Raw genomic sequence first — 12518 nt, 5'->3', positions numbered from 1 at the left:
GCAGTAAGTGGTTTTATCAATTAATTTTAACATACTGCATAGCAATGGCACAAGCGGCAGCGGTTTAAGTAATTACCATTTAGGGTGATATCGTAATATCGATTCTGTGCGCTGCTTATAATTGAGTGTAAATTTGTTCTCTTGACATAGACATAATTTATAATTTATCCCAGTCCATTCTAATCCATTTCAAATTACAGTCCGATCAGATAAACGTCTTCTGATGGAGAGGACAACATAAAAGCAAAGCTGTATCTTTTCAAAAATATCAAGAGATTAGTTTAGGTCTGCACCCACACCCGCCTCCCCCAAATCCCATTTACAATTCAAATTCACCCCCCCCCCCCCCCCCCCCCCCCCATCCTAACGTTAATCCAGTCTGCTCCCATTTCGGTTTTGACACTGAATTCCAGAAAAAACCAATCAATAAAAATTCAATTTGGGATCTCCTTCCCCCTGTTTCTGTTGCAGAAACAACTTCCTTATTGACTCCTTTTTTCCATTAACACCTAAGAGGAGGCGGTTAGATTTTTTAGGTTTTTAAATAGATTATCATCATGAATAGAAAACAGTTCAATTTTGCGAAAACCACTCTTTCTTTCCTTTTTTTTTTTTCAAACAACAGGGGGACCTTTGACCGAGAAACACACCCGGGTCGTTGGCAGCCGAGTGAGGGCGAGTTTCAGAAGGTATTTCTGTCCGCAGATGACTTTTGTATATGGATTAGTCTGGGAGCCGTGCATGCTGCTTGGAACAGAGATCTGCAGGGGGTGGGGAGCTGGCAGACTGCCCCGCCAGGACCATGAGCCTTTTAGAGGAGCAGTGGAAAACCCAGCGAAAAACCCTGCTACAATCCCTGTCCGCTATGAACCCAGGCTCTTATAAACCCTGCTACAATCCCTGTCCGCTATGAACCCAGGCTCTTATAAACCCTGCTACAATCCCTCTCCGCTATGAACCCAGTCTGCTATGAAACCAGGCTCTTATAAACCCTGCTACAATCCCTGTCTGCTATGAACCCAGGCTCTTTTAAACCCTGCTACAATCCCTGTCCGCTATGAACCCAGTCTGCTATGAACCCAGTCTCTTATAAACCCTGCTACAATCCCTGTCTGCTATGAACCCAGTCTCTTATAAACCCTGCTACAATCCCTGTCTGCTATGAACCCAGGCTCTTATAAACCCTGCTACAATCCCTGTCCGCTATGAACCCAGGCTCTTATAAACACTGCTATAATCCCTGTCCGCTATGAACCCAGTGTGCTATGAACCTAGTCTGTTATAAACCCTGCTACAAACTGAACCTTCTCCATTCAAGATCCCTCCACACCAAGAAAGATAATTATAACTACAAGGATAACAATGTGAGAATCCACGCTTATGAATCCGGATGGACTGTCAGTGTTTCTATCGTTCATGCAGCTGGAAAGAAATCACTCTGAAAGTGATCCCAAAGGTATCGCTCATCACTGCCACTGTGGTGTGGACTCCACTTAAATTAGAATAACTTTAAAACTACATATTTATAGTTATGGTTCCTGGTGTGGACGGCCCTTTGGACAGAGCTGCTCTGGAGCTTTGGCTTCTCAGTAACATGGTTGTGACAAGGAGAAATTGGCTGGACGGGCACGTGATGTTGGCCAAGGGAACACAGCCGAAAACCTGCAGTCTGTTCAGCCCGACCTTCTCTATCTGCCCTGATCCAGTCTCAATAACAGCCAGCTCTCCTGAGCTGCTCCGGGATTGGCTGCAAACAAACCAGGGCTGACAGGGGAGCTCTGGGATTGGCTGCACCAAACAAGGTGCAACAGGGGAGCTCCGCGATTGGCTACAACAAACCAGGTGTGACAGGGGAGCTCCGTGATTGGCTACAACAAACCAGGTGTGACAGGGGCAACTCTGTGATTGGCTACAACAAACCAGGTGTGACAGGGGAGCTCCGTGATTGGCTACAACAAACAAGGTGTGACAGGGGAGCTCCGTGATTGGCTACAACAAACCAGGTGTGACAGGGGCAACTCTGTGATTGGCTACAACAAACCAGGTGTGACAGGGGAGCTCCGTGATTGGCTACAACAAACCAGGTGTGACAGGGGCAACTCTTTGATTGGCTACAACACACCAGGTGCGACAGGGGCAAATCTGAGATTGGCTACAACACACCAGGTGTGACAGGGGAGCTCTGTGATTGGCTACAACACACCAGGTGTGACAGGGGAGCTCTGTGATTGGCTACAACACACCAGGTGTGACAGGGGAGCTCCATGATTGGCTACAACAAACCAGGTGTGACAGGGGCAACTCTGTGATTGGCTACAACACACCAGGTGTGACAGGGGCAAATCTGTGATTGGCTACAACACACCAGGTGTGACAGGGGAGCTCTGTGATTGGCTACAACACACCAGGTGTGACAGGGGAGCTCCGTGATTGGCTACAACACACCAGGTGTGACAGGGGCAACTCTGTGATTGGCTACAACAAACCAGGTGTGACAGGGGGAAACGCTGGGCGGTTTGGGGCCAGCGCTGAGCGAGATGAAGGCCTCTACAGCCACACTGTATGTGAGGGCGCTCACGAGCGCTCCACACTGAGGCCCCTTCATGTCCACATCATCTGCATATCCCCAAAAAAACACACTGCCTGAATTACAATGGGGAAAACTAACTGGCCTAATCTGTGTGCACAAACACACCAACTAATCCCCCAAAAAGGCCAATGCAAACACAGCCTAGAGCTAATATTAATGCCAACACTGTAACTGGCAGCTCTACACAAACACAAACTGTAACTACAAACAAAGCAGACCACATGAACACATCGGCAAAGAGTAACCAGAATGTGCAGGAATCCACACAAACACACACACATATACATATATATACACACACACACAAAAAGCATAGCATCATCACACAACATACACCATACCGCATACCCTATAAACCAGGGATCATCATCTGGCTCTGGAATCCAAATCCAGCCCTGGTTCTTTTCACCTGGGTAATTAGTGCTACTGATTGTCCAGTCTGTCTTCACACCTGACTCCCAGGTAAAGGGAGGGTGGAAAAGCAGCAGTTCTTGATGATCCCAGCCATACACCACACACACAGAGCACACAGTGACTTGCAGTCAGGACAAGGCACAGTGCAGCTGAGCTGGAGCATTACAGGCCGATGGACATCAATCCGATCAGCCGGGAATAGTGTGTACCTTCTTTAAGAAGTAAAACAACTGTCTCTCTCTCTTCCCAGACACCGGGCGGATCGATCCAGGCTACCAATCAGAATCTGGCTGAAATGTAATCGCAGGTCTGCTCCGTGCCAACCTGGAGAAGCCCGTTTCCCATCACCAAGACTCCCCCTACATCCGCCAATCAGCACACTCCGCCCCTTCTGAACCCCCCAAACCATTCGTAGACCTGCTTTGCGGCTACACGGCTGATGGACGCTGAGTCATGACACGACCGCTTTTCCACCTGTAACAGCTCAGTGTTTCGTATTCATCGCATTACCAACGCCATTTCATCTCCGCCTCCATGACCAACGGTGATCAGACGTCTAAAGGCCAGGTTATAGTCCAGCGTCAGTGTCCCTGGTCACAGAAACATTTGGTCATACTCTGGGCAACTGGAACGCTTTTATATTTCCGCTAAGGACAACGACCACAGTCTATGTCGGGTGACAATAGAACGTTCAACGATTTCAGTCGAGTGACATCTGACGCTGTATTATACACGGGCCTTAACCGAAGTCAGCATGTTTGGGGGGAGGTCACCAGGCGTCCCCATGGTGACTGATATGTCTTAACCTCCGGAGTCTGACCCTGTGCCATATAAGCATCTCCGTAACAAGCCATTACAACATACCGGTCGGTTATCATGATGATGTCACAGCAGCTAACGCTGCGTCACGCTAATCACTTTCCTTCCTGCCTCGGCTTAAAAAAGAAAAGTTCTCCCAAAAGGCCCTCCGGTGGCCGCTCATGAATATTCACGAGTCACACAGACCCATAAATGTTTTGCCTCGGAATGCTTTGTGTCTGAATGTCGAGCCGCTAACAGTGATTATACACATATCCATAATAATTACAATTGGAATAAATCAAGAGACTGATTTATGGTTAATGAATATTCACAAGTGCCACTGTTCACTCGCCCGCCTCGGCTGAAACAGCACATCCTCTGATGTGAGGAGTGGAGTGAAGCATCTTTGTTACGGTAGGTCTGATACACCATCTCTGATACGATCTGAGGTTGGAGACGGTTGCGGAATTCCGAAGGCCTTCCCACGGACCGGCGCGGGAATCGGAGCGCACTGCGACACCTCCCCCCCCCACCCACCCTCCCGAATTTTTCCCCATCCCCGCCCCTCTTTTCCGAGCCCCCGTTATCCGAGAGGTCTCAAAATCCGTCTTCCCCCCGAGACGCCGTCTTTGATTACTCCGGCATCTCAATTAACGCTATCTCCTCTAATTAAAATGATCTGAGAGGCGACGGCGTGGGGCGGAGCCGCCGCGTCTCGTGAAGCACCGCGGCGCGGGGGCCGCGGGGGAGGAAACGCCGTCCCGGCTTCGCCACGGCGGAGGCCCGGTTACCGGGCCTCGTATTTCCACCCGATATAAACACTCCGCCGCCCCGCAGGTCAAACTTCCCCTTCTGCCGCGTCCCCCCGACGTGCAGAACGCGTGAATAATAACAACGGATCGCTGCAATTTCCACACAACGCCGAGGAGGGGGGCTTTAATTGCCGAACATCATGGATGTGCGAATGCCAGGCGAGTACTACAGCGGAGAGGTTTATTGGCCCATATATACAGCATATGCTGTGAGTGTGGGAGGCTTGTGTGGCAGGCAGCACAACCCAGGCACAAAGCATTAAAAAAAACCCTAGATAGATCCATGAATAATAATTACAACCCAGGGAAAGGGCTTGGTCGGACAAAAAGAGTATTCTCGGATCGGCGTTGTGAGAGCCGTGTTATTAGGGAGGAAAAAGACGCATCCTCCTTTCTTCCACCCGTCTCCTTCTCCTGTCTGGAGGTATGGGGGAGAAGATGAGGAAACGAGGATGAGTATTGGGACGCATTCTTAGCGCCCGTTAAATATGCGGGGGGACAGCTACTTTCCCTGGGGTACATTTTGGATTCGGTGTCCAGTGACCAACACAACAAGAAACTTTTAGAATAAAGGCCTTCATCAGACAAACACATTACAAGACAAATGGAAGTTAAAGTATCTTTTTTCCCAGAGAAATTCCCAGGACTCCATTTCAAGAACTAACTCAATGTTCTTGTTCTTCGTCCCCAAAATTAGACATTCCATATGTGCAGTGGCCCAGCACATGACTGCCTCTGCACACCCCAAACATAAATGTGTACTCGGCCGTGAAGGATGCTGGGAGTTGCAGTTTAACGGGGCGCAGACAAAACAAGTACGAGCTGACTGCGCCCCTCCCCGTTCAGAACGCGGCAATTACCACGTCGCTACGGCAATGCGTCACCAGGAAAACCGAAACCAGCCGGCCATGTACCGTGGACCTCTGTTAACAAGGCTCTCAAACAAAACACAGGAGGGAAGAAGACAGATCTCGGAACGGCAGCGGGTTTGCACACGGCTGCAGAAAAAGGTACCTTGAAAATGAAAACGACACTACAACATTTTCTCTCTCCCAAATCCTTACATCCGAAACCACGCTCCTTAAAACTCCACGCTTTCAGGTGTCGTACAAAATAGAGAGTCACATGGCAAGTAGCCTACGTGGCGCGAGAGCGAGTGGGCGGGGCTTGACTCTCAGAGAAGCGCCAATGGGGAGGCTCCGCGCGGCGCGGATCAGCCAATCCCTTCGCGGCGCTGGGGGGCGCGCCGCGAGCCGATTGGGCCGAAACGCGAGCAGCGGCTCGCCGCGCATGAATAAACATGGCCGGTAATGGATACAAACACATCGGGGACCCGCGTCTCTTTTAAAGCCGAGCTACGCGCCGGAGAAAAAAAAAAACACATCTTTCTCCACAAAGCTCCAAAAATAACCACAGAAAAACACAGCTCTGCGCGTAATGATCTAATGTTCCTGTTTTTCACACCCCCACCAAGACGGAGGGAGCACACGGGGTTGTGCTTTGACAAACGACTGTTCCCCTGCACCACTGCTGCACTGCTGCTGTTCAACATGGATCCTGCGTGTACTTGTGCAGCAATTTATTCATCATTTACTTCTTTATTTATGTATCACAGTTACTTTGGTGACGCTTTTATCCAAAGCAATTTCTAGTTGATTAGACCAAGCAGGGGCCAATCCCCCCTGGAGCAACGTGGGGTTAAGGGCCTTGCTGAAGCTGCACTGATCTTATTGCAGCTCCACTGGGGGCTTGAACCACCGACCTCTCCAGGTCCCCGTCAAGCACATTAGCCGCCGTGTAATATCATCTCAGAGAATTTTAAAGGGAAAAAAAAGGTTTGCAGTCGAGTGCGTGCACCACACACACGGGGGGCGCGGACAAGTGTGTGGTGGGGTCAACGACTCGCTCTCCTCTTAAATTCAGAGCGGAGAACATCCCCTCAATGGCCTTCAGAGAACCGGCAGCTAACCAGCGCACGGCCCTGGCCCAAACAAAAGCAGCAATTATTTCCTGTCACGTCTGGTCCCGAGCTCCCACAATCACTCTCACTTTATGACACCACTTCCTCTGCCCGCTGCACAGCCCTGTGAGCCAGACACTTCAATCAGCGGCACACACTCCCACAAATCACCCACGGGGTGCGGAGAGAGCGGGGGCGGGGGGGGGGGGGGAGGAGGAAGAAGAAGGGTAGGAGCACGAGAGACAGGAGGAAGAGGAGGAAGAAGTGGGTGAGGAAGGAGAGGAGGAGGAGGAGGAGGAGGAGGGGGACAGGAGGAAGAGGAGGATGAGGAAGGAGAGGAGGAGGAGGAGGAGGAGGGGGACAGGAGGAAGAGGAAGGGTAGGAGCAAGAGACAGGAGGAAGAGGAGGAAGAAGAGGGTGAGGAAGGAGAGGAGGAGGAGGGGGACAGGAGGAAGAGGAGGATGAGGAAGGAGAGGAGGAGGAGGGGGACAGGAGGAAGAGGAAGGGTAGGAGCAAGAGACAGGAGGAAGAGGAGGAAGAAGAGGGTGAGGAAGGAGAGGAGGAGGAGGAGGAGGGGGACAGGAGGAAGAGGAGGATGAGGAAGGAGAGGAGGAGGAGGAGGGGGACAGGAGGAAGAGGAAGGGTAGGAGCAAGAGACGGGAGGAAGAGGAGGAAGAAGAGGGTGAGGAAGGAGAGGAGGAGGAGGAGGAGGGACAGGAGGAAGAGGAGGATGAGGAAGGGTAGGAGGAGGAGGGACAGGAGGAAGAAGAAGGATAGGAGGGGAAAAAGAGGAGAAATAAGGAGGAAGGACAGTAAATAAAGGAATGGGGGGGATGAATAATAGATGGCCCCGCACGGGCCCTTGGCGCAGGGCCCCGGGGGGATGCAGTATTAATAAACGGCTCTTACTGTTGGCTTCCGTGTCATCGCTGACACCCTTAGCAGCAGCGTGGCCCGCATAACTGACGGCCGATCTGTACATTCGATCCGGATTACGTATTCTCTTCAGTCCTTCAGGAGGAAAACAGAAAAGAGAGCAGAGGAAGAGAGAGAAGTGGAGGAACAGTCCCATCCCCCATTCCCCACAGCAGCTCAGCACTTTTATAAACCCCCTCCCACACCCTGCTACCCCGCACGCATGCACACAGGAGCTCATGGTTTTGGGAGGCTCTGCTGCGCTAAGTCTGTCCTGTGTACAGGGTCACACCCCGGGCCACTTAACCAGCCTTTCTCCTTGCCCTGCCCCAGAGAGGAGTGCCCCCTCCCGCCCTGAGAGGAAGGGGGAGGCCAGGCCGTGTTAGCCATCTCCAAGGCTCATTAACTGCGGAGCGAGTGGCCTGTGCGGTAGCGGTAGCGGTAGCATTAGCGTTAGCCTGGAGGTGGAGTCTAGGGGGGGGCAGCCTGGCAGTCTGTAGCCTAGTGGCTAAGGTACATGACTGGGACTCAGAAGGTTGGTGGTTCAAGTCCCGGTGTAACCTCAATAAGATCCGCACAGCTGTTGGGGCCTTGAGCAGGGCCTTTAACCCCACATTGCCTCAGGGGGGGAGTCTGCTCAGTCTAATCAACTGTAAGTCGCTTTGAACAAAAGTGTCAGCTGAATAACTGTAATGTCTATGGCCGTGTTCGGGAGCTCTCACTGAGGACCGACTGGTCTGTCGCCAGTCCCTCTGTGGAGCCCCCTGTGGCGGCCCTGCGATATGAGTCACGGAGAAGCGGCCCTCTAACGAGGAGACAGGAGTAACATCAGGCGGGCTCCGTCTCTGGGCAGACCGGATCAATCCAATCAATCCTGGGGCCTCGTGTGTGAGGTGGGGCTCGTTACGGGACCGATCCAGCTCAGCGGTCCGAGGCTGCATCTATCCCCACCACGGGCATCGCGCACTCACACACACATTCACACGCATACTCACACTCACCCGCATACTCACACGCATACTCACACACACTCACACTCACCCGCATACTCACACGCATACTCACACACACTCACACTCACCCGCATACTCACACGCATACTCACACGCATACTCACACGCATACTCACACACACTCACACTCACCCGCATACTCACACGCATACTCACACACACTCACACTCACACGCACTCACACACAAGCACACACAAACACACAAACACACAACACTCCACCCTGGCGGGAAAAAGGCAAACCGCGCTTTCTCTCAGACCGCCCCAATAGCGCACTGTCATTTCGCCCGTACGTGATGCACCGTTTCGTCCTGTACGTGTCTAGGCACTAACCCCTCCAATAGCACTCCACCCCTGCTCTCAGACTGACTGGGTTGATTATGTTTCATAAGCAGACTGATTTGGTGAAACCTGGTCTGGCTTAAGGGGATACCCGCTCTCTCCACTGACATTGGGGGAGGGAGGGCACTCACAAGGTTCAGATTGGGATATGCCTCGCCTCACTCAGTGATAACGCGCTAGTTTGAGTCTCACCCTGGTGGTCGGCAGACCTCTCTCAGGGGTGCCGGTTCCAGGTCTGACACCACAATGCGCTCAGAAGGAGCAGGGGTGTGAGGTTGGCTTCAGAGCCAGCCCCTCTATAAGCAAGCCCGCAGATACATTTAGTTATGCCGGGAAACCCCTCTGGCATGAAGATGGCATGGCCCAGGGGGCCCAGGCTGGCTCATTCACAGAGGAAAAGACTCCTGTCTGAGTGGAAACCTGCGCAGGGCACAAAGTGTCAGGCGACCTAAGCTCACCGTTAGGGGGGTACTGACGGGGGCCACAGAACAGCGAATGGCGTTGTTCAACAGACGGGAAGTGACACGGCAGACAACTGTGCACTCTAAGAACTGCTGGTTTTCCACCCTCCTTTTAGCAGGAGGCCGGGTGAAAAGCAGGGCTGGCTGGATTTGGATTTGGATTTGAGGGCCAGACGTTGCTGTACTCTGCCACCATGCCTGTAAAACAGGGAGACGCAGGAAGCAGCCACCGAAACCCTGTTTTCCCGTTCGGGCCTCAGAGACGGGAATGGCGTGCGTGTATCCGCGCGGTCCCGGGAACGTCGTGATGCGCTCCGCAGCGATGGGAGTCTCGAGTCGGGGCTTCCGAGCCCGCGGCAAGCAGGAGCCCACAGAGAACATGTGGCCAGTTTCTCACGGAGACAGTCAACGTGCGGGATTCCTCCAGGTTTTCCAGGTCCCTCCCAAATTCCAGAAACATGCAGGGTAGGCTACTTCGGGGGACATTAACTGGGTGCTACTGTAAATGAGCATGTGTGCCCTACTCTGTATAAATAAAGGCTAAATTAAGTAAATAAATTATCTTTAAGTTATCTTTAAAAACCATCTCTACACGTGTGCATTTGTGTGTGCGCAGTCCTGCTTGGGGTTGGACACACAAACGTCTCTGTGATTTTTATTTTTAATATCTTTACTTGAAGGGGAATTCTTCAAGTCAGCGCGCTACGTTCGCGGTTAAAACCTACCAGACGCGTGATCACTGAATATAGCTCAACACCGCCCCCCTGTGGACATACTCAATTTAAGTCATGTTTACATTTTTCTTTTGAGCTTTTCACAACTTTTTGTTGCTGCCCAGCATTGCATAGTGTCAGAAAACACGTATATAAGACGTGACAATGTGTTAACATTCATTAAAATGTGTTATTTTACTATCCTTCATTTATGCTAAAAAACTAAAAATCATGCAGCAAACATGCCCCTAATCAAGGCTACGTGTGCGCGTCCACAAACACACACAAACACAGAACCTATATATTAATGACTGAGAACAGGAGTTTCAAATAGTCAGTACAATTAACTAAAAATAGACAGCACAGCAAACTCATAACTATTATTGTATCTTATTACACGCTTTGATATCAAGTCACGTCCCTCTCGTTTTTCAGGCATTTTAAAGGCATTCTTTATTTATGAATTCACAAGAATTCGACTAATCCGTTCAAATCTGCGCACAGCTCCATTCGGTCAAAACGATCCTGTATTCAGGTTAATTACGGTCATTGATTTTGCTTACGTTTGTAGTCTATTGTGTTACTCCCTGTGTCTCCACCTCGTGGTCACTTACGCAAATACAGCAATAAATATACTAAAGAGAAGCATTTCACAGACAACTCGACAGAAGGACGACTTTCCGGGGATTTGTCAGCTTTCGTGCTTAACTATCTATTTTATGTATTACTTAGCAACTCAATATGGACGCTGTCTGAACGGACGCGCCGTTTGCCAGAATTCCGAGACAGGGGTCTCATTCAGACATTGTCACACACGCACATAAACACAGCGACACGGAACACTAGCTAACCTTGCAGCAACCCTCGCACATTGATTTAACCAACACGGAAAGCGAGAGAAATATTAGTGATAATTGTAGACGCTTTCAATTAGATTTTAAATCCATAATTATGATCTCTAATAATGAGTTCTCCCATCTCACAATGAGAGAAGTTAAGCGTTCGGCGTTAAATCATTGTATCATAAATCTCCGTCGCTTAATTTACATTCACTGCGAGTGTAATTATAAACAACCCGCTTTATTGACTAAACTGATTTAATGAATGATAAGTCACGCGTTAGCATCGTGGCATGTTTAAAAGCGTGGCGAAAACGCGAACACAGATGACAGCATGAACTTGAAATGATAAAGTCATTTTCGTCTGTTTTGAGTAATGCACGGTGTAGAGTCATATTTGCGTCCCCGCTTCATCTGATTCAACACAGTCGATGTATATTTAAAAGGTTGTATTTGTTGTGTTCCCCGGCTGTTTACTGTTTCTTAAATTTTATTTTGTTGGATCCAATTAGAAACGAAACACTCCGTTTAATTGGGCAAAACTTGTATCACAAACAAGCTTCTCTGTTGTTAAAACAAGCCACGGAGTATTCTCAGAAATGGACCGCAAGAAGCAGCCCGATTAACAACATGCCCTTTCTCCGCGTGTAAAACCATTTTAAGTATAGAACCTAGCTATCTGCTCTGATGTCCAGGTAAGGAGGGACAAGTGACAAGGGAAATTGAAAAATATATATCAGTTTGTAATTCTACCATCGCTATCAATTGCCTGTCCGTAGCTAGTTGACTGCATACTCTCTATTATTAGGCATAAACAGACAATATAGCTAGCTGATACTGGTTGTATTTCTCTTCCAAATGGTATTGCTTCTGTGGGCAGCAATAGTTTTGGTGTAGAGGAATTTCACAGAAACTGGAAATTCTGCAGGTTTAGCAAGCAAGCTACAGTTTTCGCTGTGATGCGAGCTCCAGCTATGGTTGTATGAACGTAAGCGAGAAAACATTTCTTTAATTATAGACGTAGCTAGCTTGCCAAGCTAGTTAGTGCGATAAAAAACAGAAGTTGGACGCTAGCAGCGTCATCACAGCACCGTGCATAGAATATTAATACTGAACGGTAAAAACGACAACTGCAGCTAACTATGGAGGTGGCTATTTTAATTCTGCTGTTTGTGCCCCCTGCTTTTAATAGCTAGCTACCTAGCTAGCTAGCTATCAGATAGCTGGCATTGATAGCCAGCTAGCTACCTAGCTAGCTATATCTCCTTAGCTTTCACTAATTCAAGATAAATAACAAACCAACGGTGGTTTCTGTGGTTATGGGGAACTCGCGACCCGTCTTCCTCGCATCTGGATTCAAAATGGTACAAATTGCATTTTGGTAAAAATGATAAATTAATCCCGTTATTTCTTTCTTACCTTCCGGCTTGTTTTCGGCAGCCATTTCCCCTCCGCGCGCCACATCCTCCTCCTCCTCCTCGCGACCGGGGGAACCACGCGCGTGCACGACGCGGACGGCTGAAGGAGGGGGGGTGGGGGGGCGGCAGGCAAGCCCAGCGAATTCACCCTTACCATTGGTCAGAAGAGAAATGAGTGACAATGAAGCTCTAAAATGCTCTGTGAAATCGGGAGAAGAATCCCTTTTTTGCGGCCAGCCC

At 49.9% G+C, this 12518-nt stretch overlaps 1 protein-coding gene across 2 annotated transcripts in view; it reads right to left on the bottom strand.

Moving 5' to 3' along the window:
• The window catches only part of LOC133109880 (calmodulin-binding transcription activator 1-like), a 420257-nt gene extending 407893 nt beyond the window's left edge, over positions 1 to 12364 (bottom strand). For both annotated transcript variants that reach the window (XM_061219606.1, XM_061219605.1), the window contains exons 1-2: positions 12280 to 12364; positions 7487 to 7588 (exon numbers count right to left, since the gene is read on the bottom strand). In XM_061219606.1, the coding sequence (XP_061075590.1) occupies positions 7487 to 7588; positions 12280 to 12304 (127 nt within the window). In that variant the 5' untranslated portion in view covers positions 12305 to 12364. The remainder of the gene's footprint in view (positions 1 to 7486; positions 7589 to 12279) is intronic.
• Between the last annotated feature and the right edge of the window lie 154 nt (positions 12365 to 12518).

This window comes from Conger conger, chromosome 14, assembly GCF_963514075.1.
Source record: "Conger conger chromosome 14, fConCon1.1, whole genome shotgun sequence".
NCBI classification, from domain to species: Eukaryota; Metazoa; Chordata; class Actinopteri; order Anguilliformes; family Congridae; genus Conger; species Conger conger.
This window is presented reverse-complemented; position numbering and strand designations above follow the sequence as displayed.